The sequence below is a fragment of the Balaenoptera borealis genome (assembly GCF_965194805.1).
Source record: "Balaenoptera borealis genome assembly, chromosome: 8".
Lineage (NCBI taxonomy): Eukaryota > Metazoa > Chordata > Mammalia > Artiodactyla > Balaenopteridae > Balaenoptera > Balaenoptera borealis.
Genome location: NC_138865.1, coordinates 33,088,571 through 33,113,279, shown reverse-complemented (window position 1 = coordinate 33,113,279; position 24,709 = coordinate 33,088,571). Strand labels below are relative to the sequence as shown.

At 36.7% G+C, this 24,709-nt stretch overlaps 1 protein-coding gene, 1 long non-coding RNA gene and 1 pseudogene across 12 annotated transcripts in view; 1 reads left to right on the top strand and 2 right to left on the bottom strand.

Moving 5' to 3' along the window:
• The window catches only part of LOC309633342, a 43,408-nt gene extending 41,858 nt beyond the window's left edge, over window positions 1-1,550 (bottom strand). The window contains exon 1 of the long non-coding RNA XR_014247447.1: window positions 1,242-1,550. This is a non-coding gene — a long non-coding RNA (uncharacterized lncRNA). The remainder of the gene's footprint in view (window positions 1-1,241) is intronic.
• LOC309633339 (uncharacterized protein) overlaps window positions 1-24,709 on the top strand; it is a 122,991-nt gene that overhangs the window by 94,893 nt on the left and 3,389 nt on the right. For 4 of the 10 annotated variants that reach the window (XR_014247432.1, XR_014247433.1, XR_014247434.1 and 1 more), the window contains one exon: window positions 17,338-17,971. Coding sequence is in view for 1 of the 10 variants with exons in the window: in XM_082402045.1 (XP_082258171.1) it covers window positions 17,338-17,484; window positions 18,611-18,658 (195 nt within the window). In the remaining 9 variants the exon portion in view is untranslated. Of the gene's footprint in view, window positions 1-13,666; window positions 15,102-15,289; window positions 15,916-17,337; window positions 17,972-18,610; window positions 18,814-21,355; window positions 21,924-24,709 lie in introns of those variants that run through there. The other 6 variants (XR_014247436.1, XR_014247437.1, XR_014247431.1 and 3 more) reach the window with 5 other exon arrangements.
• Window positions 3,833-24,709, bottom strand: part of LOC309633334 (cyclin-dependent kinase 20-like) — a 46,846-nt pseudogene continuing 25,969 nt past the window's right edge. Inside the window, exon 13 of the transcript XR_014249581.1 lies at window positions 3,833-3,979. The product of XR_014249581.1 is annotated as a cyclin-dependent kinase 20-like (transcript). The remainder of the gene's footprint in view (window positions 3,980-24,709) is intronic.

The window sequence follows — 24,709 nt, the reverse complement described above, 5'->3', positions numbered from 1 at the left end:
TCAGAGAGTGGCATGGACTTATATATACTACCAAATGTAAAATAGATAGCTAGTGGGAAGCAGCCGCACAGCACAGGGAGATCAGCTCAGTGCTTTGTGACCACCTAGAGGGGTGGGAGAGGGAGTGTGGGAGGCAGACGCAAGAGGGAGGAGATATGGGGATATATGTTTATGTATAGCTGATTCACTTTGTTATAAAGCAGAAACTAACACAGCATTCTGAAGCAATTATACTCCAATAAAGATGTTTAAAAAAAAAACCCAATGTGATAGCACTTTACACCTATATGGGTGGATATATTAAAAAGGCAGACAGTATCGAGTGTTGGCAAAAATGTGGAGAAATTGGAATCCTCATTCGTTGGTAGTGGAAATGTAGAATAGTGCAGCCAACTTGGAAAGCATGAAGTTACCACATGACCCTGCAATTCCACTCTTATGTGTATACCCAAGATTATTTAAAACATCTGTCTACACAAAAACTTATTGAATGTTCATAGCAGCACTATTCACAATAATCAGAAAGTTAACCCAAATGTCCATCAACACATGAATGGATAAACAAATTGTGGTGTATACGTACAATGGAATATTATTCAGCCCTAACAATAAGGGGGGTGGGGAGTAACTCCTCAGTGAGTATGGGGTTTTCTTTTGGGGCGATGAATATGTGATGAATGTTTTGATAGAGACAGTGTTTGCACAACATTGTGAAAATACTAAATGCCCCTGAATTGTTTGCTTTAAAATGGTTTGTTTTGTGTGAATTTTATGTAATGTTGTATGAATTTTACCTCAACTTTAAAAGTAAGAAAATGAAATAAAATTGTAATGTGTCACCAAAAAAATGAATAAATAGCCCTAAGCTTTAAAGAGAATATTGATGTTTAGGAACTTAAAACGGAATACTTTGTTTATCATAAACCACCACAAAAAAAGTGATCAGCAGTTTACACTGTAAGTATCAAACAGCTCATTGAAAGAATATATAAACAACTCTTGCAAATTAATGAAAAATAGGCAACATGGCAGAAAAATGGGAGAGTTGGACAAAAGTACAGATGAGTAACTCCTATCATGACATGGAGACTTACAATCTCAGATTCATAGCTCTAAAGGTATAGTAAAACATTCACAAAGGCAGTATAATTGCTATCATAAGGAAGATAATATTTAATCTGAAGTATTTTTAATACTGAGGTTCAGTAGCATGGAAATAACAAATAAAAATATAATCTCACCTCACTAACCTGTTCTTCACCTCTTTATTTTTTTTATCTTCTCAAGTTCAGCAAGAAAAGCAGTTGTCATCATCACTCTCCTTCAGTACACTAATCATCCCTCAAAATAAAATGGTTATGGTTCAGGTAATTGTGGAAATAAAAAAAGAAAGATGTGTATTAACTTTTCTCTTTGAAAAAATCTCATGCAGTTTTACATATCTATGGTGGGCTGGATAAATTTGTATATGGCAGGAAGAAAAGTGGCTTCCCATTTGCACAGCCCAACCGAAGAAAGAATGTAAATTCCTAAAGAATTTCATGAATAATAATGACAGTAAGACATAGAGTACATTTCCAAAATCATGACAAAGGCAGTATACAAATGAAATGGTTTGATTCAGGAAAATTATTAACAACCCTAAATTAAGGAAATTAAATAACAAACCTCATACCACATATATATCCTATACTGTACTCTATACTTCAGCACTTTCCAAAGTAAAAATAATTATACTTTTTAGGAATTCCAAGCAAGTATCATTAGAAACATAAAAGGCACGATACTCAGAAACAAGAGAATTCTTTCAAATAACCAATACTTAAAGCTTGTATAAACTGTTCACTTACTTTAGGTCAGCAAAATTCAAATTGCTTTACTAGAGCAGCCAATGAAGGGTCACATGGCGAGTTTTTCTATTTGGGAGAATGAAAACTAGTGATCTATATCAGAGTCCTGTGAATTGTTGACATTACTCCACCTGCAATTTCCTGAAACCCTAAGCCTGGGAAATATCCTTTCAGCTTAGTTCCTTAATGTCAGGGCTTCAGAAATGTGGCATCCACCAACTCTTGTGATTATTTCAAGTATGAAAAAAGAATTTAATAAATTATATGCTGGAATTCAAAGCTCTGCATTTGTGGGGAAATCTAATTTCTTAAAGGATGACTTGAAGAAATACTTTGATATTGAGCAATTTTTAAACCTGTTAACGTGAAAAGAATGTTTGTTTGGTAAAACAGCATCATCCTGATCGCAGGTGGCCTTGGCCTGTATAGCGGCTTGAAGCAGGATTTCGGTTTCCAGGCAGAGACTGAGGTCGGGCAATGGCAGTGAGAGCGCTGAATCCTAGCCACCACACTGCCAGGGACCAGTGGCCAGGGACAAGTCCCTGGCCCATCAGCTGTGTGGAAATGAATTTCCACATAGAGACGGAAAGTAGTGAAACAAGTAAAGTGTTTATTAGGAGGAAAAGAGTACAGTACATGTGGATGGACACACAGGTGGGCTCAGAGAGAGAGTCGCACCCTCGTGGTAGTTTGTATCACTTTTATGGGGCATTTCTTCCGGGTTTCCTTAGACCAATCATCTTGCTTTGCCTGGTTCTGAGTCTGTATTTGGTTTATCTCAGGGTCCTCCCACGTGTGCGTGCGCATCTCTTAGCCAAGTTGGATTCTGGTGAAGAGGCCTATAGGTAGTTGACATCACTTACTATGGGGTGGCCCCCCCCCCTCCCTTTTTGACCTCCATGGAGCCTTTCTGTGCATGTATAGTCGAGAAGGTCTCCTTGACTTCAAGAATGAGGAACATGTGGTCTTTTATCTCTTATCTGAGCAGGGCCCAACCTCCTCCATCATCCTGCTTTTATGGGGTTCCTGCTATTATGGAGTTCCTGTCCACAGGGGAGAAACTGTTCAGCCTGGGACCCATCTACCTCCTGCCTCAATCCCTGAGACAACTTGAAGCCTCAAAACCAACACCATCATTTTATTTTTACTTTAAAATGAAGTAAAATATTAATAATGGCTTAGAGTTGTATAATACAAAATGAGAATAAAAACAAATTTAGGTCACTTCTGAAAGTTGAAATCCAACCTCTCTGTCTCTATACACACACACACTTTGTATATAAATATAACATGTGACACAATTTTTCATAATAGAAGAAAAATTGGTGAGAATACATCTGTTAGAGGATTATCAGTATTGAGTATTTCCATAAGAATCTAATCAAACCAAGGCTTCTTTGACACAGAATTAATTTTTTGTTCTGGTAGGAAACAATATCACTAGGATTAGAAAGCAAATATGATGTCCCATAAATTATTAATAGTTCATGAGTAAATAAATATATGTAATAAATTTCATGAAGACACCATTAACAATGCCATACAATCAGCCTAGTATGGTGTTCGTCATAAAGTTCCTTGCAAAAACATTGTTAAAGTTTATTAGCCATTACAGTCAAACAACCACAGTGTGTGAACTTCGGCATTTCTGAAAATACCCACAGGGTACCCATATCCTCAGTAATTAACCTCAGTGCAGGTTATGTCCTAATTGGGGGTGGCTTCCAGCATGAACTGAGAGCAGAGGCTCACCCCATGGAGCCAGCTTGGGGCTTGCCAGCTTGGCATCTGTAAACCCAGCACACCTCCATCAGCCCCGAAATGGCTGCCGGCTTCCCTTGTGCTCTCTGGTCAGGGAGACTAAAAACCTTGAGATGCAATGGACTTCAGAGCTCCTCTAGCTCAGCACCTTGTTCAGGAAACTAAAAACAGGCCAAGATATTTTGGCAATTCGAAATCCACCTCTTCTAATTTCCCCTTGAGGATAGCCATCGTAATTTCAAAAAGTGGCGAATATGATCATTTATTTATGGTATTATATAGCTGAAGAGGAACCTGTCCTTTTGTTTCTTCTGCAGTAGTGGACTCTCACTTTTCCAACTCCATCCTGAAATCACATCTGCGAAACCCTTCAGAGAAGAATTTGTAAAATGTTAGCCAACAGAAAAGGTATTATAGTAATTCACTTCTCACTGTAGTAATACTTCCAATCTGAAATCAGTTCTAAGAGGTCTCACAGGAGAACCATTAAACTGCTACCAGTCAGTTGTTCATTGGGCATTTCTATGAAGTCGAATTTCTAGGAATTGGAGATGCGGTGAAATGAACTATGGTACTACAGCTATCATTATCTCATGACCGTTATAAATAAAATCAACTTAAATGTGCCTTTACTAGTGTGAAACGTAGAAAAGTTGGCATTTTAAACGAAAGTATGTAACTTTCTGACAACAGTCATATCTGACTAAACAAAGTGCTCTATTTCCAGACCATACCAAATGCAAGGTTTACATCTTATTGCTGGAGTAGAAGGAATGAGCATCTGTATTATCATCTCTCATTCTTATGGGAGAAGGCAGGTCTCTAGTCGACCTTTTCTCCTCCCCCCCATCTCAGGATCAAAAATTAAGTTTCCCTGTAGTTGTCACTGTCAATGCTGGAGAGAGTCATTTCAGTAAAATATAACCTTATTTTATTAAATGTTGAAAAAAGTAGCCCTGTGAAGAGAGCCAGAATCCATTCCACAAAATTTCTGCTTCTTCTGGTCTACTCATGAATTTCTTCCCTTGCCCAAGTAAGTCAAGAAATTCTTATGAAATTGCCCTGACACTAACAGAAGGAAAACTGGAAAATTCACAAATATGTGCACACTAACAACACACTCTTAAACAACGAATGGGCCAAAGAAAAGATTGCAAGAGAAGTTAGAAAATACCTTAAGACAAATGAAAACAAAAACATAAACATGCTATACCAAAACTTAATGGGATGCAGTGAGATAAGTTCAGAGGGAAATTTATAGCTTTAAATGCCTACATTAAAAAATATCTCAAATCAGTCACCTAACTTTGCACCGTAAAGCACTAGAAAAAGAAGAGCAAACTAAACACAAAACTAGTACAAGGAAGGAAATAATAAATATTAGGGTGGAGATAAATAGAGAATAGAAAAACAAGAGGGAAAATAAATGAACCAAATTTATTTTAAAAGAGCAACAAAATTGACAAACCTTTAGCTAGAGTGACCAAAAAAGAGAAAAACTCAAATTACTAAAATCAGAAATGAAAGTGAGGAAATTACTACGGACCTTAGTACTAACGATAGCACTGAATTGTACTCTTAAAAATGGTTAACATGATGAATTTCATTTCATGTAAATTTTACCTTAGTAAAAAAGCCTGTATTTGCGTGGATTCATACCTGGACTCTCTGTTCTGTTCCATTGATCTACGTGTCTATCATCTCACCATTACCACACTGTCTTAATAACTGTGACTTTACAGTAAGTCTTAAAGTCAAATTTTTTTCTTTTCAAATTTATTTTGGCTACTCTAATTCCTATGACTTTCTATAAAGAGTTTAAAGTTAACTTGTCAATATATACAGTGAGTGATGCTGGGATTTGCATTGGAATTGTGTTAATCTATAGATCATTTTTTAAAGAATTGACATTTTAACTATATTGAGTCTTTCAATCCATGAGCATGATATATCTCTCCATTTATTTAGATTTTTTAGACATCCTTTGATTTCTTTCATTAGCTTTTTTTAGTTTTAAGTGTACAGCTCCTGCACATTTGTTAGATTTATATCAAAGTATTTCCTTTTTTAAAAAGAAGCTATTGTAAATGGTATTTAAAAAACAGATTTGGTTTCCTATTTTTCATTAATATTATATAAATTACATTTTAATTTTTGTGCATTGACCTTTTATTATGCAACTTTGCTACATTTACTTATTCATTCCAGTAGCTTTTAAAATAGATTCTGGAGATTTCTACTTTAACAATCATGTCATCCTTTCCAATCTCTAAGCTTTTTTCCCCTTGCTTTATCACACTGGCTTGTCAACCAACCTATGGTGTTGAATAGGAGTGGTAAAAATATATAATCTTTGCTTTGTTCTTGATCGTGGGGTAAAACATTAAATCTTTCACTACTAACTATGATGTTAGCTACAGAATTTTTTTGTAGATGCTTTCTATTCCTAATTTACTAGAGTTTTAATGTTGAATGGATGTTGAATTTTTCAAGTTCTTTTTCTGTATCAATTGATATAATCATGTGGTTTTAATTATTTTAGTCCAGGGGTCAGCATACTGTGACTCACAGGCCAAATCCTGCCCATTGACTGTTTCTTTAGAGGCCACAAGCCAAAAAATGATTTTTTCACATGTTTAAAGTATTGTAAAAAGAAGAAGAATATGCTATAAAAACTGTATGTCACCCACAAAGCCTAAACTATTTACTATCTGGTTCTTTACTGAAAAACAATTGCCAAATCATCCTTTAGTTGATTAATATAGTGGATTGCATCAATGATCTCTGTCTGTTTAACTAGCTTTGCATCACAAGAAAACCCCCACTTGGTTGTGATGTATTATTCCTTTTATAAATTTCTGGATTTAATTTGCTATAATTTTATTAGAAAATTTTATGTCTATTTTCATAAGGGATATTGATTTGTAACTTTCTTACAAGGCCTTTTAAGGCTAATACTAGCCTCAGAAATGAGTTAGGAATCTCTCCTTTTCTATCTTTTAATTTGAAAATATTTTCTTAAGAAGCTCTATTTATTTTATATTCATAGGAAAATTGAGGAGACAGTATAAAAGTTACCCCCTGCCCCAACACACACACAGCTTCCCCCACTACCAATGTCTCATACCAGAGAGTACATTTGCAGGTTATTTGATAATCAACCTACATTGACACATCATTATCACCAAAAGTTCATCCAGGTTCACCCTGTGGGTTTTGACAAATGCATAATGACATGTATCACCATTATAGTATCATACAGAACAGGTACACTGCCCTAGAAATCCTCTGTGCTCCACAAATTTATTTATTCCTCCCTCCTTCTGAACCCCTGGAAACCACTGTTCTTTTTTACTGTCTGCATAATTTTACCTTATCTAGAATTTCATATATTGGAACCATACAGTGCGTAGCCATTTCAGATTGTCTTCTTTCACTTAGTAATAGGCATTTAAGTTTCTTCTATGTCTTTTCATGGCTTGAAAGCTCACTTCTTTTTAGTGCTGAATAATATTCCATTGCCTGGATGTTTCACAGTTTATTTATTTATTCACTTAATGAAGGACAACTTGGTTGCTTTTAAGTTTTTGCAATTATGAATAAAGATGCTATAAACATCCACGTGCAGGTTCATAACTTTTCAATTCCTTTGGGTAAATGCCAAGTAGTGCAATTGCTGGATCATATGGTCGGAGTATGTTTAGCTTTGTAAGAAAGTGCTTAACTGTCTTCCAAAGTGGTGGTACCATTTTGCATTCCCACTAGCAATGAATGAGAGTTCCTCTTGCTCCACATCCTTGTCAGCATTTGGTGTTGTCAGTGTTACAGATTTTGGCCATTCTGATAGGTGTGTAGTGGTATCTTACTATTGTTTTAATTTGCAATTTCCTAATGACATATAATGTTGAGCATTTTTTGTATGCTATTTTGTTATCTCTTTATCTTCCTCAATGATGTATCTGTTCAGGTTTTTTGCCCATGTTTAAATCAGGATGTTCATTTTCTTATTATTTAATTTTAAGAGTTCTTTGTATATTGTGAATTACAGTCCTTCATTGGATAAATCTTTTGCAAATATTTTCTCGCAGTCTGTGGCTGTTTTCTTATTCTCTTGACAGTGTCTTTCACAGAGCAGAAGGTTTTTCTTTTTTTTAATTTTTATGAGTCCACCTTATCAATTATTTCTTTCACAGACCATACCTTTGGTGTTGTATCTGAAAAGTTATCACCATACCAAAAGCCATCTAGAATTTTTCTGTGTTAACTCCTAGGAGTTTTATAATTTTGCATTTTATATTAAGGTCTATCATCCATTTTCAATTAATTTTTTTGAAAGGTCTGTCTCTAGATTCTTATGTTTTTTAATATGTGGCTGTCTAGTTGTTCCAGCACCATTTGTTGAAGAGAGTGTCTTTTCTCCATTTTACCGTTGTATTTCATCAAGATCAGTGATATTTTCACAGAAATATAGTGATATTTATGTGAGTCTCTTTCTGGGCTCTTTATTCTGTTCCAATGGTCTATTTAACTGTTCTACCACCAACACCACACTTGGTTACTATAGCTTTATTGTAAGTCTTGAAGTCAGGCAGTGTCAGTCCTTCTGCTTTGTTCTTCTCCTTCAATACTGGCTATTCTGGGTCTTTTGCCACTCCAGATATACTTTAGAATCACTTAGTTGACATCCACAAAATAACATGCTGGCATTTTAATAGGGATTGCATTGAATCTATAAATCAAGTTATGAAGAACCAACATCTTGACAAAATTGAGTTTTCCCATCCATGAACATGAAATATCTCTATACTTATTTAGTTCTTTTTTAAATTTGTTTCATCAGAATTTTGTAGTTTTCCTCATATAGATCTTGTACGTATTTTGTTAGATTTACACCTAAGTATTTGTGTTAATGTAAATGGCAATATGTTTTTAATTTAAAATTCTACTTGTTTATTGCTGGGATAAGGAAAGTGTTAACCTTTTGTACATTAACCTTACATCTTCCAAATTTGCTGTAATAACTTATTAGTTCCAGAAATTTTGTTGTTAATTCTTTTGTTTTCTATATAGACAATCATGTCATCCATGAACAAAGATAGTTTTATTTCTTCTTTTACACTCTGTATAACTTTTATTTCCCTTTTTTGGTATTATTGAGTTATCTAGAACTTCTGGTATGATGTTGAAAAGGAGTGGTGAGAGAGGACATCTGCCTTGTTCCTGCTTTTAGTGGAAAAACTTAGTTTCTCATCATTAAGTATAATGTTAGCTATCGATTTTGTATAGATGGTCTTTATCAATTTGAGAGAGTTCCCCTCTATTCCTAGCTTGCTAAGAGTTTTTATCAAGAATGAGTATTGGATTTTGTCAAATACTTTTTCTGTATCTATTGATATGATCATGTGATTTTTCTTCTTTAGACTGTTGATGTGATAGATTATATTAATGGATTTCCAAATGATAAACCAACCTTGCATACCTGGGATAAATCTCACATGGTCATGGTGTATAATTCTTTTCATACATTTTTGGTTTTGATTTGCTAATGTTTTGTTGAGGATTTTTGCATTTGTGTTCATGAGAGATATTGGTCTGTAGTTTTCTTTTAAAGACTATCTGGTTTTGGTTTTAGGGTAATGCTGGCCTCATATAATGAGTTAGGAGGTTTCCCCTCTGTGTCTATCTTCTGGAAGAGATTGTATAAAATTGGCATAATTTCTTCCTTAAATGTTTGAATTCACCAGTGAACCTATCTGAGCCTGCTGCTTTCTGTTTTGGAAGGTTATTAATTGTTGATTCAATTTATTTAATAGATACAGGCCTATTCAGCATCTCTTTCTTCTTGTGTGAGTTTTGGCAGATGTGTCTTTCAAGGAATTACTCCATTTAATCTCGGTTATCAAATTTGTGGCCATAGTGTTGTTCATAGTATTCCTTGATTATCCTTCTACTATCCATGGGATCTGTAGTAATGTCCCTCCTTTATTTTGGATGTTACTAATTTGTATTTTCTCTCTTTTTTTCTTAGTTAGCCTGGCTAGAGGCTCATCAGCTCTATTGATCTTTTCAGAGAACTAGTTTTTTTTTTTTTAAATTGAAGTATAATTGACCTACAACACTATGTTAGTTCCAGGTGTACAACATAGTGATTCAATATTTCTATACATTAGAAAATGTTACTATGATAAATCTAGTTACAGTACATTACTATACAAAGATATTACAGTATTACTGATTATATTCCACATGCTGTACATTTCATCCTCACAACTCATTTATATTGCAGCTGGAAGTTTACACCTCTTAATCTCCTTCACCTATTTTACTCAACCCCCCCACCCCCTACCTTATGGCAACCACTATTTCTTCTCTGTATCTAAGAGACTGTTTCTATTTTGTTCATTTGTTCATTTGCTTTGTTTTTTACATTCCACATATAAGTTAAAATCATACATCATTTTTCTTTCTCTGCCTGACTTATTTCACTTAGCATAATAACCTCTAGGTCAATCCATGTTGTCACATCAAAATCACAAAAGATCTCATTCTTTTTTACGGCTGAGTAATATTCCACTGTGTATAATATACCACATCTTTATCCATTTATCTATTGATGGACACTTAGGTTGTTTCCATATCTTGCCTCTCGTAAGTAGTGCTGCAATAAACATAGGGATGCATATATTTTTTCTAATTAATGTTTTTGTTTTCTTTGGAAAAATACCCGAAGTGGAATTGCTGGATCATATAGTAGTTCTATTTTTAACTTTTTGAGGAACCTCCATATTGTTTTCCATAGTGGCTACACCAATTTGTACCACCAACAGTGCACAAGGGTTCCCTTTTCTCTACATCCTTACCAACACTTGTTATTTCTTGTCTTTTTGTAATAGCCATTCTGACAGGTGTGAGGTGATATCTCATTGTGGTTTTGATTTGCATTCCCCTGATATTTAGTAATGCTGAACATCTTTTCATGTGTCTGTTGGCCATATGTATGTCTTTGGAAAAATGTCTATTTAGGTCCTCTGCAAATTTTTCAATTGGTATTGGGTTATATGAGTTCTTTTGGGTTATATGAGTTCTTTGTATACTTTGGGTATTAACCCCTTATTGGATATCATTTGCAAATACCTTCTCCTATTCAGCATGCTGTTTTTTTCATTTTGTTAAAAGTTTCCTTTGCTATACAAAAGCTTTTTGGTTTGATGTAGTCCCATTTGTTTATTTTTGCTTTTGTTTCCCTTGCCTGAAGACACATATCCAAAAAAATATTGCTAAGACCAATGTCAAAGAGTGTACTGACTATGTTTTTCTAGATGTTTTATGTTTTCAGGTCTTACGTTTGAGGCTTTAATCCATTTTGAGTTTTTTGGTTTTTTTTTTTTTTTATGGTGTGAGAAAGTAGTCCAGTTTGATTCTTTTTTGTGGAGCTGTCCAGTTTATCCAACACCAATTAGTGAAGACACTATCTTTTCCCCATTGTATATTTTTGCCTACTTTGGCATAGAGGAATTGCCCATATAAGTGTGGGTTTAATTCTGGGCTCTCTATTCTGTTCTAACGATTTATGTATCTATTTTTGTGCCAGTACCATACTGTTTTGATGACTGTAGCTTTGTAGTATAGTTTAAGATCAGGGAGCATGATACCTCCAGCTTTGTTCTTCTTTGTCAAGATTGTTTTGATTATTCTGTGTCTTCTGTGTTTTCATACACATTTTAGAATAATTTATTGCAGTTCTGTGAAAAATGCTGTTGGTATTTTGAAAGGGATTGCACTGAATCTGCAGATTGCCTTGGGTAGTATGGTCATTTTTACCAATATTAATTCTTCCAATTCATGAACACAGTGTATCTTTCCACACAAAAGACCCAAATAGTCAAAACAGCCTTGATAAGAAAACAAAAGTTGGAGGTATCACGGTCCCTGATTTCAAACTATACGAAAAATATATATCATATATATATATATATCATCATCAAAATAGTATGGTAAAGATGGATCTTTTCAATAAGTGGTGCTGGGTCAATTGAATATCCATATGAAAAAATAAGTGTGACCTGACACTTACCTCATACCATACATAAAAATCAATTCCATATGGATTGCATACCTAAATGTGAAGAAAAAACAATTAGGCTTCTAGAAGAAAATCTATGAGAACCACTTCATGACACACATCCAAAAGCTGAAATCTAAAACATGGAAAAAGCAAGTGTTGGTATGAATGTGGACCAACAGTAAATCTCATACACTCTTACTGGGAGCATAAATTGGTCCAACCCACTTTGGAATACTGCTTGGCAGAGTCTACTAAAGCCAAACACATGCATATCCTATGACCCAGCAATTCTGCTCCTAGGTATATATCTATCAGAAATATGCACATTTATTTACCAAAAGACATGTACTAGAATATTCATAGCACTAATCATAATAGTCCCAAGCTGGAAACTAAATACCTGTTAAAACTGTTGTGGATAAATGAGTTGAGACACAATAAAGTACTATGCAGCAATGAGAATCAATTACCTATAACTACATGTAGTATGGATGAATCTGACAAATAGAATACAAAGGAAAATAAAACTACAGTTGACCCTTGAACAACATGGGAGTTAAGCCATGTATAACTTATAGTCAACTCTCCATATCCCTGGTTCCTCTGCATCTGCAGATTCAACCAACCACCGACTGTGTAGTACTATACTATTTACTATTGAAAAATACCCACATATAAGTGAACCCACAGGTCAAAGCAGTGTTGTTCAAGCGTCAACTATATAATATACCACATAACATACTATATGATTTCACGCATGCGAAGTACCAAAAAAAGCAACATTAATCTATGTTCTCAGATGTCAGGATAGTGGTTACTCAGAGAAGTTTGAGACTACAAGGAAGCTGAGAGGGCTTTGGGGGTTCTGGCCTTGTTCTCTTTCTTGATTAGAATGCTGATATCATGAGTATGACCAGATAGTGATATTTCTTTGGGCTTTATGCATGCAATATTGCACTTTTCTGTATGTACACTATTTGTCAATAGAAAGTTTTAAAAATGTTTTCACATCATGGATGTGTCATAATGTATTCAAACATTTCTGTACTTATTGGTCATTCCATTTGTTTCAGATTTTTTCTTCTACAAATAATGTAAAATAAACATCTCCATACATATTTTATACATATTGGTCCCTTTTTTTTAAAACATCTTTATTGGAGTATAATTGCTTTACAGTGGTGTGTTAGTTTCTGCTTTATAACAAAGTGAATCAGTTATACATATACATATGTCCCCATATCTCTTCCCTCTTGCATCTCCCTCCCTCCTACCCTCCCTATCCCACCCCTCTAGGTGGTCACAAAGCACCGAGCTGATCTCCCTGTGCTATGCGGCTGCTTCCCACTAGCTATCTATTTTACGTTTGGTAGTGTATATATGTCCATGCCACTCTCTCACTTTGTCCCAGCTTACCCTTCCCCCTCCCCGTATCCTCAAGTCCATTCTCTAGTAGGTCTGTGTCTTTATTCCCTTTTAAAGAAATAAATTCTTCGTATATTAAGTGGTTTAAGTCTCCACACTAATATACAATATACGTGACATTTCTTCCAGAAAAGCTGTAAAAACTCAGATTTTCATTTTCACTAGCAATGTTTATATTTTTCCTCTTATATGCTCATTAGAATTTTTTCATGTCTTTTTTCAGTGTGTATATTGAGTTCTTATCCTCATTTATAATAGATTAAGTCATTTTGCTTTCCTGTATGTTGCAAATACTTTTCCTAATATAGGTACTCTACATTGAATTTGTTTATAGTAGACTTCTGATAAAATTTATGGTGATTTAAAATATGTCCACAAATACTCTGATACCATTCCCTTGAAGAGATGGAGTTTAATTCCTCTATCTTCATCATGGACTGGACTTTAATGACTTCCTTTTAATGAACAGAATGTGGCGAATTGACAATGTTTGACTTCTGATACTAGGTTATGAAAGGCATTGCTCTCTTCTCTTTCTCTCTTGAATCATTCACTCTGGAGGAAGTCAGCTGTCATGTGGTAAGGAAACTCAAGCAGCCCTGTGAAGTGGCCCACATGGTAAGGAGCTGAGGCCCCCAACCAACAGACATGTGTGTGAACTTTCATGGAAGTGGATCCTCCGGCCCCAGTCAAGCCATATGACTACAGCCCTGGCCAATGGCTTGACCCCAAGGCCACCCGGCTAAGACACTCACAAAGGCCTGGCCTTCAGAAAATGTGTGAGATAATAAGTATTTGCCTACTTAAACTGTTGAATTTTGTGGTAAATCTTTTTACAACATATAAGTAATATATAATTTAAAAATTTTTATTGTTAAACACAATGTATGTGCAAAAGCAAACAAAACATAGATGTACAATTTAACAAAGTATTATAAAGCAAACACTAATGTAATTACTACCCAGCTTAAGAAATTAAAAATTGCAGGTCCCCAAAAAGAATATGAGTGTTCTTTCATGATCAAAACCCTCTTGCTCCAGTTTATGTGCAATCACAATCTTGATTGTCATAGTGATCATTTCTCTGCTTTGCTTTATGATTTTATCTCCTATGTTTACATCTCTAAACAATACAAGTTAGTTTTGCTTATTTCTGAGTTGCATATAAATGGAATCTATGGAATCATAGATTTACTTTTTTATGCCTTCTTCTGTTCAACCTTTTGTAAGATTCATCAATGTTGTTGTATGGAGCTCTAGTTTGTTTACTTGCATTTCTGTAGAATATTTCCATTGTATGACTCTACTGCAGCATATTTATCCATTTTACTATTTATGATTACTTGGGTTGTTTCTAATTTGGGACTACTATGCTTGCTTTTATGAACAATCTTGTTCATACTGTCATGGTTCATGTGCGCATGAGCTTCTCAAAGTTATATATTCCTAGGGGTGGTGATAGGAATATCACCACTTTACCATTTAATAACAACTTGTTTTCCAAAGGGACGGATTAATATGCACTGCCTCCAGTGCTGAATGAGTTCTTGTTGTGACATATCCTCAACAACACTCATAACTCTAAAGGTTTTTAATGTTTGCCAGTCTGAGGGGATAGAGTGGTATCTCACCATAGTTTAATATGCACTTCCTTGAATAATAATGATTTTAAGTAAATTTTCATATCTTTTTGGCCATTTTTATTTTCTCTATTATGAAGCACCACCTATTTTCTATACATTGCCTGCCTTCCTATTGAATCAGAGATTTAAAATTATATGTTTAAATTTAAAAAATATATATGTATATCCATTTTAATCCTTTATTGTTTATAACTTTAGAAAATATTCTCTGACACTCATTACTTTATCTTTCAATTTTTAAATAGTGTTTTAATGTACAGAACTTTTACATTTTAATGTAGTTAAATTATAAATCTATTCCTTATGGGTAGTTATTTTCTGACTGCTTTAACCAATTTTATACCACAAAGTATATATATTTTTATATACAAAAAATATATATATTATATAATATATTTATATATATATAATTATAATATAAATGTATTTATTTTATATTTATTATATAAATAACATAATTATGATATATTTTATATTTATAAATATATCTAACTCTAATATATTATATATATAAAATACATACATATATAATTATATTACTCGAGATATATCATGTTCTTGGACTGGAAGAATCAACATTGTGAAAATGACTCTACTACGCAAAGCAATCTACAGAGTCAATGCAATCCTTATCAAACTACCACTGGCATTTTTCACAGAACTAGAACAAAAAAATCTCACAATTTGTATGGAAACTCAAAAGACACTGAATAGCCAAAGCAATCTTGGGAAAGAAAAACGGAGCTGGAGGAATCAGGCTCCCTGACTTCAGACTATACTACAAAGCTACAGTAATCAAGACAGTATGGTACTGGCACAAAAACAGAAATATAGATCAATGGAACAGGATAGACAGCCCAGAGATAAACCCAGGCACATATGGTCACCTTATCTTTGATAAAGGAGGCAAGCATATACAGTGGAGAAAAGACAGCCTCTTCAATAAGTGGTGCTGGGAAAACTGGACAGCTACATGTAAAAGAATGAAATTAGAATGCTCCCTAACACCATACATGAAAATAAACTGAAAATGGATTAAAGACCTAAATGGAAGGCCAGATACTATGAAACTCTTAGAGGAAAACATAGGCAGAACACTCCATGACATAAATCACAGCAAGATCCTTTTTGACCCACCTCCTAGAGAAATGGAAATAGAAACAAAAATAAACAAATGGGACCTAATTAAAGTTAAAAGCTTTTGCACAGCAAAGGAAACCATAAACAAGACCAAAAGACAACCCTCAGAATGGGAAAAAATATTTTCAAATGAAGCAACTGACAAAGGATTGATTAATCTCCAAAATTTACAAGCAGCTCATGCAGCTCAATATCAAAAAAACAAACAACCCAATCCAAGAATGGTCAGAAGACCTAAATAGACATTTCTCCAAAGAAGATACACAGATTGCCAACAAACACATGAAAGAATGCTCAACATCATTAATTATTAGAGAAATGCAAATCAAAACGACAATGAGATATCATCTCACACCGGTCACAATGGCCATCATCAAAAAATCTACAAACAATAAATGCTGGAGAGGGTGTGGAGAAAAGGGAACACTCTTGCACTGTTGGTGGGAATGTAAATTGATATAGCCACTATGGAGAACAGTATGGAGGTTCCTTAAAAAACTAAAAATAGAACTACCATATGACCCAGCAATCCCACTATTGGGCAGGTATCCTAAGAAAACCATAATTCAAAAAGAGTCATGTACCACAATGTTCATTGCAGCTTTATTTACAATAGCCAGGACATGGAAGCAACCTAAGTGTCCCTCAACAGATGAATGGATAAAGAAGATGTGGCACATATATACAATGGAATATTACTCAGCCATAAAAAGAAACAAAACTGAGTTATTTGTAGTGAGGTGGATGGACCTAGAGTCTGTCATACAGAGTGAAGTAAGTCAGAAAGAGAAAAACAAATACCATATGGTAACACATATATATGGAATCTAAGAAAAAAAAAAAAAGGTTCTGAAGAACCTAGGGGCAGGACAGGAATAAAGACGCAGATGTAGAGAATGGACTTGAGGACATGGGGAGGGGGAAGGATAAGCTGGGACGAAGTGAGAGAGTGGCAGGGACATATATACACTACCAAACGTAAAATAGATAGCTAGTGGGAAGCAGCTGGATTACACGGGGAGATCAGCTCGGTGCTTTGTGACCACCTAGAGCGGTGGGATGGTGAGGGTGGGAGGGAGATGCAAGAGAGAGGGGAAATGGGGATATATGTATACATATAGCTGATTCACTTTGTTATACAGCAGAAACTAACACCTTGTAATTATGCTCCAATAAAGATGTTTATAAAAAAAAAGAAATTAGATTTACTCTAAGTGCTCAAAACACACACACACACACACACACACACACACACACACACACACAAAGAATTAATATGTAAATTTAGCAAGGCAGTTGAATACGGGTCAATATACAAAAATCGAATGCATTTCTATTTATATTTATACACAAATGATTTCTACGTATGCTACATATAGTATGCACAGAAATTTTTTTGTAAATACAAAACTATACATACCCCTATCTATTACTGTTGCGTTGCACCCTACAGGCCTGCAAGCCCTGCACTTGCCCAGCCTCGAGACCGAAGAAAGAGCCTGAAGTGAGCGACATAGACATCAGTGGTTTAATGGATGGAGGAGCTTACATGTCCTGGAGCAACACTCCACGGTGTGCGGCAGACAGCGGGCAGGACATGGTAGTAGTCTTTGCTCCCAGGGCTCGGGGAGGTCACCGGTTATAGGGGGAATTGACATCAGGTTGGCTCATCGGTTACCAGGGAAACAAGCAGAGGGGCACATCCCTCACCGTCCCTTTGATAAGCTATCACCGTGGAGGTGCTCTGATCTAAAGATTAGAACAATCACTAGCTGGGGCCGGGGGCAAGTATGTATTAGGAGGGAAGGTTGGTGATGTGAGTAGTGTGTAGATGAAGGAGGACTGGTCGGGCAGGGGTTGTACAGCGAGCAAGAGAAGAGCCATCTTGGGTGGCTTGATCATACAATTATTTATGTATTTCTATATATGCTGTATACTAGCAATGAAAATATTGGAAAATCAAATTTTAAAATAACATTTAAATCGTATAAAAATACTTATGAATAATTTTAACAAAATATGTGCAAGCCCTGTTCACTTAAACCTACAAAACTTTGTTGAGAGAAATAAATGAAGGCCTATATAAATGGGGTCATATATGCCATGTTCATGGCTTAGAAGACTAAACATTAAGATGTCAGTTATCCCCAAATCAATCTATAGATTCAAAGTAATCAAAATCCCAGTAAGCAGTTTTGTAGAAATTTCCAAGCTGACTTGACAAATTTTATGGAAATGGATATATTTTCCAAAAAAGAAAATGCTGGAGGTCACGACTTAACTGTAATCTGCGGGAAACAAGACCCTGTGTTACTGTCATGAGGACAGACAAACAGATCAGTGGAGACTGACCCACATGTTCAACATATAACACATATAACACATACAGTCATTTGATATTTTGACAAACGAAGGTGATGATATAATTTGATGAAGAAAGGATGGTCTTTCCTACAAATTCTGGATACCCATTTGTAAATAAAAATGAACCCTGACGCTGACCATGCACACAAATATAATTTAACTTGAAATGAGTCACAGACCTATATGTAGATCATCTTCCCAATAACCCGTGAGACGAAGTCACACAAAGCTAAGCCAAGGCGTCAAGGTGCTGGGTTCTCATTGGGGCCCCATTCAGGTTGTTGGCAGTCCAGGACACTGTGGCTACAGAACTAAGGTTTCCCTGCCTGCTGGCTGGTGGCAGAGACTATTCTTGTCCTCAGGCCCACCGACAGCCTGGCAGCCAGCACGGGAGGCCCCCGCACCCGTGAGTCTCTGACTTCCTCTTCTGTGACCAGTCAGAGAAAACTCTCTGCCTTTGAAGCACTCATGGAATTAAAGTGGGCCCGCCCAGATCATCTCTCTTTAGCCAGGTAACAGAAATTTCTCGTGATGCTTGCAACTTTAACCATTTCTCCTTGAAATTCCACACATTTTTTTTCCATATATATTTTAGGCCATACTTTAACGTGCATTCAAAATTAGCCTCGCTGTATCTTTCTGGGAGGCTGATCAAATTATTATTTTGAAATGACCCCTAAGATCTAGTAAAAACTTTCATCTTCCGGTCTTCTCGTCTAACATTACCAGCTGTGTGAGCTTGCTTCTGGTTAGCATCTCCAACGCCTGTCATTTTCCCATCCTTTTAATTCCATCCTCCTTAAGTGTTCTGTTTTAGATGAGTCTTGTATTAATTTCCTAGGGCTGAAGTAACAAAACAGGGTGGCTTAAAAAAACAAAAATTTACTCCCTCACAGTTCTGGAGGCTAGAGGCCCAAAGTCAAGGTACCAGCAGGGCTCTGCTTCCTCTGAAGGTTCTAGTGCTTTCCTTGGCATGTAATAGCACACTCCAATGTCTGCAGCATCTGCACATGGCTTCTCTGTGTGTGTCTCTGTGCCCTCTCCTCTTCTTAGCAAGATACCGTTAGATTAAGGGCCCAGACTAAATCCAGGATGATTTCATCTTGAGATCCTTAACTAAATACATCGCAGAATAGGGAGGGTGGCAGGGAGATGCAAGAGGGAGGAGATATGGGGGTATATGTGTATGTATAGCTGATTCACTTTGTTATAAAGCATAAACTAACACACCATTGTAAAGCAATTATACTGCAATAAAGATGTTAAATAAATAAATAAGTAAATAAGTAAGTAAATAAATAAATAAATAAATAAATAAATAAATAAATAAAATACATCGCAGCAGCACCGTTTCCAAAGAAGGTCACATTCTGAGGCTCTGGGTAGACCTGAATTTTGGGGGGATACCCTTTTCCGTACCCCACTGGTGCATGTGTAAAGTCAGCAGTCTCCAAATCTGAGCCAAATTTTGTGTAGGGGGTTGATCCTGCCCCATCCTCCGACAGGGCAACCTCAAGAAAATCAGTGCTTCTGATACAAAACCTACCGACCTCAGCCCCGCACAACGCACCATCAAAGTGAAAGCTGCAGGCTACATCTGGGCCCTAGTGGTGACAGAGGTGATCACAGGTTCAGGTTCAGATCACAGGTGACTCTCTGTTCCCAGGTACGTATTATGCCTTGGGACGTGGAGGTAGCATCCTGCAGGCTCCACACAGCCACTGAAGCCTCCTTGCTAAGACAGAAATGACATCTTCAGGATGAAGGCAGGCCTGGCCATCTGGTGCAGGAGGAAGTAGCTTCCTGTTGTCCTCAGACCCTTGCCACAGGCAATGACACTAGACCAGGCCACCCTCTGAGTAGACAAGAAAGGGAATTCTCTCGTGGTGTAGACAGCACTGACACTGTCCCATGCCACACGGCCCACCAGAGCACTGCTGCTGCCCGTACCTTACCGGGTGTCCGTGATAAAGGACAGACACAACAGTCCACACAAATGGTTGACCTTCAGGCTGTCATCTCAGTCACCTTAGCCCTTGATGCCCCAGCAAACAACCAGCATGTTTACACTCTTTGGCCATTGCCAGTGGCATGGCCATGTGGCCAGCCAATGCAGAAACTAAATTCTCATCCAAGCTTTCCCGTTTGGGAGGAAGACCTCAGGACCTCTTGCCCCCCAAACACCCCAAATATAAATGATAGTCACACATGTCTGCACATAGCAGGCACTCCTATCCCCTTTGGAGACCCAGACATTACCAACAGTGACCAAGACTCTCATTTCACTTTAAAAACACACAACACCAAGCTCTTGAGCAAGTCATTCAAGAGAACTTCCCTTCATCTGCCAATTTAGAACGCAGGCCTCACAGAGGACCATATGGCCTACTTATACAAGTTCAGGTTCGGGGAAATGAAACATGCACCTGTCAGTCATCAAACATCAGAAATGCATCATAATAACTTACTCCATTTTTGATGTTTGACAGCTGATAGCCTTTAAGGACCACCCCCCTCTCTTACCCCAGGGCAAGCTGATAAGAAAGGGGCACCTGCAGAGAATTCACACCAGTAAACCCTGGCCCAGGGTAAGAACCCCACCTCCCAAACCACAGGGAAAGCCAGAGTCAGTAACTCCTCCCTGCTTCCTCAGGCCATTTCCAGAGCTGCCTCCTGGGAGCCCACCCTGCTCTCCCAGCAAAGTCTCATTATGTGAAAAATGGACCTTTTCACTCCCACTCGCTGCATGTGTGGCATCATCAGTCTTGATAATGAGAACTAAAATGTTGCCTGCCATATCAGTAAACAAAGGATGTTGCAGCCATCAAGCCATCATATTACAGCCACCGGAGGGTGAGCCCTAAGGGAACCCAGGATGTAGACAAACGGGCTGCTCACTGCCAAACCCTCAGCCACTGCCACACCCCCTGGTTCTGCCAGTGTACCCTGAGGAAACTCAGGATAAGAATACACAGGATACTGGCCCCAGATATTTAAGGTGCATATCAAAGGAATGATTTCAGTGAGCCCAGGCTCTTGCATCTTCCCCAACATAGAAAAGTGCTAAATTCCATAACTTGAGAAATCTGGTTTTCTTTTATTAACAGTAATCTTTTGATGTTCTGACTACCTGGTCTTTTGTTGAGAATCTCCTATATATCCTGGCTCCCCACACTTGTCTCTTCGGAATAGTTTCTGCAATGTCATCTGAGATGCCATGTCCCGGGCCTGAAGTCCTCAGAAAGTCCACCCAATAAAACATAACTCTCAACTTTTAGGTTGTGCATTTTTTTTTTTTCAGTCAACAATAACCAAGCCACATTTTGGGTCAGGTTGATCCTGCCCCCTATGGTGCAACCACAAAACACATTCATCTTCCTCTTATGATTTAGAAGCTATATGCTGTATACTATTCTTCTAGGAGTTAGACGAGAGATTACTATTTGCAGCCTGCCTTATAAAGTATACTGCTAATTGGTACATTTAATCTTCTCCGACAATTCAAGGAGCTTAGACCTTTTAGTTCCTCACAAACCTCCCCTAGCCTAAATGCTAAAGTCATGCATTTTATTTCTACATATAGTTTAAAGTCCACAAGGCATTGTTGTTGCTGTTTTATACAGTCAATATTTAGATTTCCTCATATTTACCACTGTTGCTGCTCATCGATCTTTCCTGCTTCTGACATTTCGTCTGTGATCATTTTCCCTCTGCCTGAAGAAGTCTCATTAGTATTACACCGAAGGTCATTTTACTTCCTCTCGCTGCTATTAAATACATTTTTCTTAGTCTTCAGTTATCTCAGTTCACTCTGATGGGTCTATATGCAGATTTATTTTTATTTACCTTGCTTGGGGTTTGCAGGGCCTTCTTGATGCCATGGAGTACCGTCCTTAGTCTATTTTGGAAAAATATCTACCATCATCTCTTCAAATGTTTCCTATGCGTCCCTGCCTCACCTACTCCTAGGATATAAAATAAACAAATACTAAAATTTTTTCATGGATCCTTTATGGCCTCGCCATTCAAAGTGTGGTCTATGACCTGATAGCATCAATATTCTCAAGAAGCTTCTAAAAACTCAGCATCTCAGGCATCCCCAGGGATCCACTGAATCAGAATCTTCATTTAAACAAGATCCACAGGTGAGTCACATCCCATTCAAGTCTGAGAAGCACTGGTCTCCATCTCTCAGCCTCTCTTCCACATTTACCACTCCTCGTCTCCCCATTCCATTGTAGATAATTACTTTTATCTTCCAGTTCACTAATTCTTTCATACTCTTAACTTCTTAACTGATGTATATAATACACATAGAAAATTGCACAAGACATAAACATAAGAGCTCAGTACATTTTTACAAAGTAAATATTCATGTCACCACCGAAGTTAAGAACACTACCAGTGGCCAAAAAGCTCCCCCCACCCACCCCAGACTTTTGTGGGATTCAACTGTCCACTCTGCTATTAAATTCATCCGCTGAGTCCTAACGTTTGTTATTCAGTTTTGCTACTCCAGAATTTCTTTCTACTTGGTTCTTTTCCAAATCTGTATGTCATTTTTCACGGCTTTAAGTTCTCTGTTGAAATTTATCTCCTTGAGCAGGGCAACCACAGGTGTGCTAGTGTTTGTGTCTATTAACTACAATATCCAAATCCCCTGGGGCTCTACTGACATTGTCAGCTGTTTATCCTGCAGGTTCTAGTTCATGTTATCTTTTTTTCTTTTTTATGGAGTATAGTTGACTTACAACATTGTGTTAGTTTCAGCTGTACAGCAAAATGATTCAGTTATACATATACATATATTCATTCTTTTTTACATTCTTTTCTCATACAGGTTATCACAGAATATTGGGTAGAGTTCCCTGTGCTATACAGTAGGTTCTTGTTATCTATCTTATATATAGTAGTGTGTGTATTCGTCCCAAGCTCCTGATTTATCCCTCCCCACCACGTTTCCCCTTAGGTAACCATAAGTTTGTTTTTGATATCTATTAAGTCTGCTTCTGTTTTATTTATAAATGAGTTCATTTGTATCTTTTTTAAAAAAAAATTAGATTCCACATATGAGTGATATCATATGATATTTGTCTTTGTCTGACTTACTTGACTTAGTATGATAATCTTTAGGTCCATCCATTTTGCTGCAAATGGCATTATTTCATTCTTTTTTATGGCTGAGTAATATTCCATTGCATATATGTACCACATCTTCTTTATCCATCCCTCTGTTGATGGCCATTTAGGTTGCTTCCATGTCCTGGCCATTGTAAATAGTGCTGCAATGAACACTGGGGTGTATGTATCCTTTTGGATTATGGTTTTCTCCAGATATATGCCCAGGAGTGGGATTGGTGGATCATATGGTAGCTCTATTTTAAGTTTTTTAAGGAACCTCCATATTGTTCTCCATAGTGGTTGTACCAATTTACAGTCCCACCAACAGTGTTGGAGGGTTCCCTTTTCTCCACACCCACTCTAGCACTTACTGTTTGTAGACTTTTTGATGATGGCCATTCTGACAGGTGCAAGGTGATACCTCATTGTAGTTTTGATTTGCATTTCTCTGATAATTAGTGATGCTGAGCATCTTTTCATATGCTTTTTGGCTATCTGTATATCTTCTTTGGAGAACTGTCTGTTTAGATCTTCTGCCCATTTTTTGATTGGGTTATTTGTTTTTTTGACATAGAGCTCCATGAGCTGTTTGTATATTTTGGAGATTAACCCCTTGTCAGTTGCATTATTTGCAAATATTTTCTCCCATTCTATGGGTATCTTTTTGTTTTGCTGATGGTTTCCTTTGCTGTGCAGAAGCTTTTAAGCTTAATTAGGTCACGTTTGTTTATTTTTGTTTTTATTTTCATCACTCTAGGAGGTGGATCAAAAACGATGTTGCTTTGATCTATGTCAAAGAATGTTCTGCCTATGTTTTTCTCTAAGAGTTTTATAGTATCTGGACTTACATTTAGGTCTTTGATCCATTTCCAGTTTATTTTTGTGTATGGTGTTAGAGAATGTTCTAATTTCATTCTTTTACATGTAGCTGTCCAGTTTTCCCAGCACCACTCATCAAAGAGACTGCTTTTTCTCCATTGTATATTCTTTCCTCCCTTGCCATAGATTAATTGACCATAGGAGCGTGAGTTTATTTCTGGGTTTTCTATCCTATTCCATTGATATATATTTCTGTTTTTGTGCCAGTACCATACTGTTTTGATTACTGTAGCTTTGTAGTATAGTCTGCAGTCAGGGAGTCTGATTCCTCCAGCTCCATTTTTCTTTCTCAAGATTGCTTTGGCTATTCGGGGTCTTTTGTGTTTCCATGTAATTTAAAAAAAAAATTTGCTCTAGTTCTGTGAAAAATGCCAATGGTAGTTTGATAGGGATTGCACTGAATCTGTAGATTGCCTTGGGTAGTTCATATCATCTTACCTCATGTGCCTACTTATCTCTAA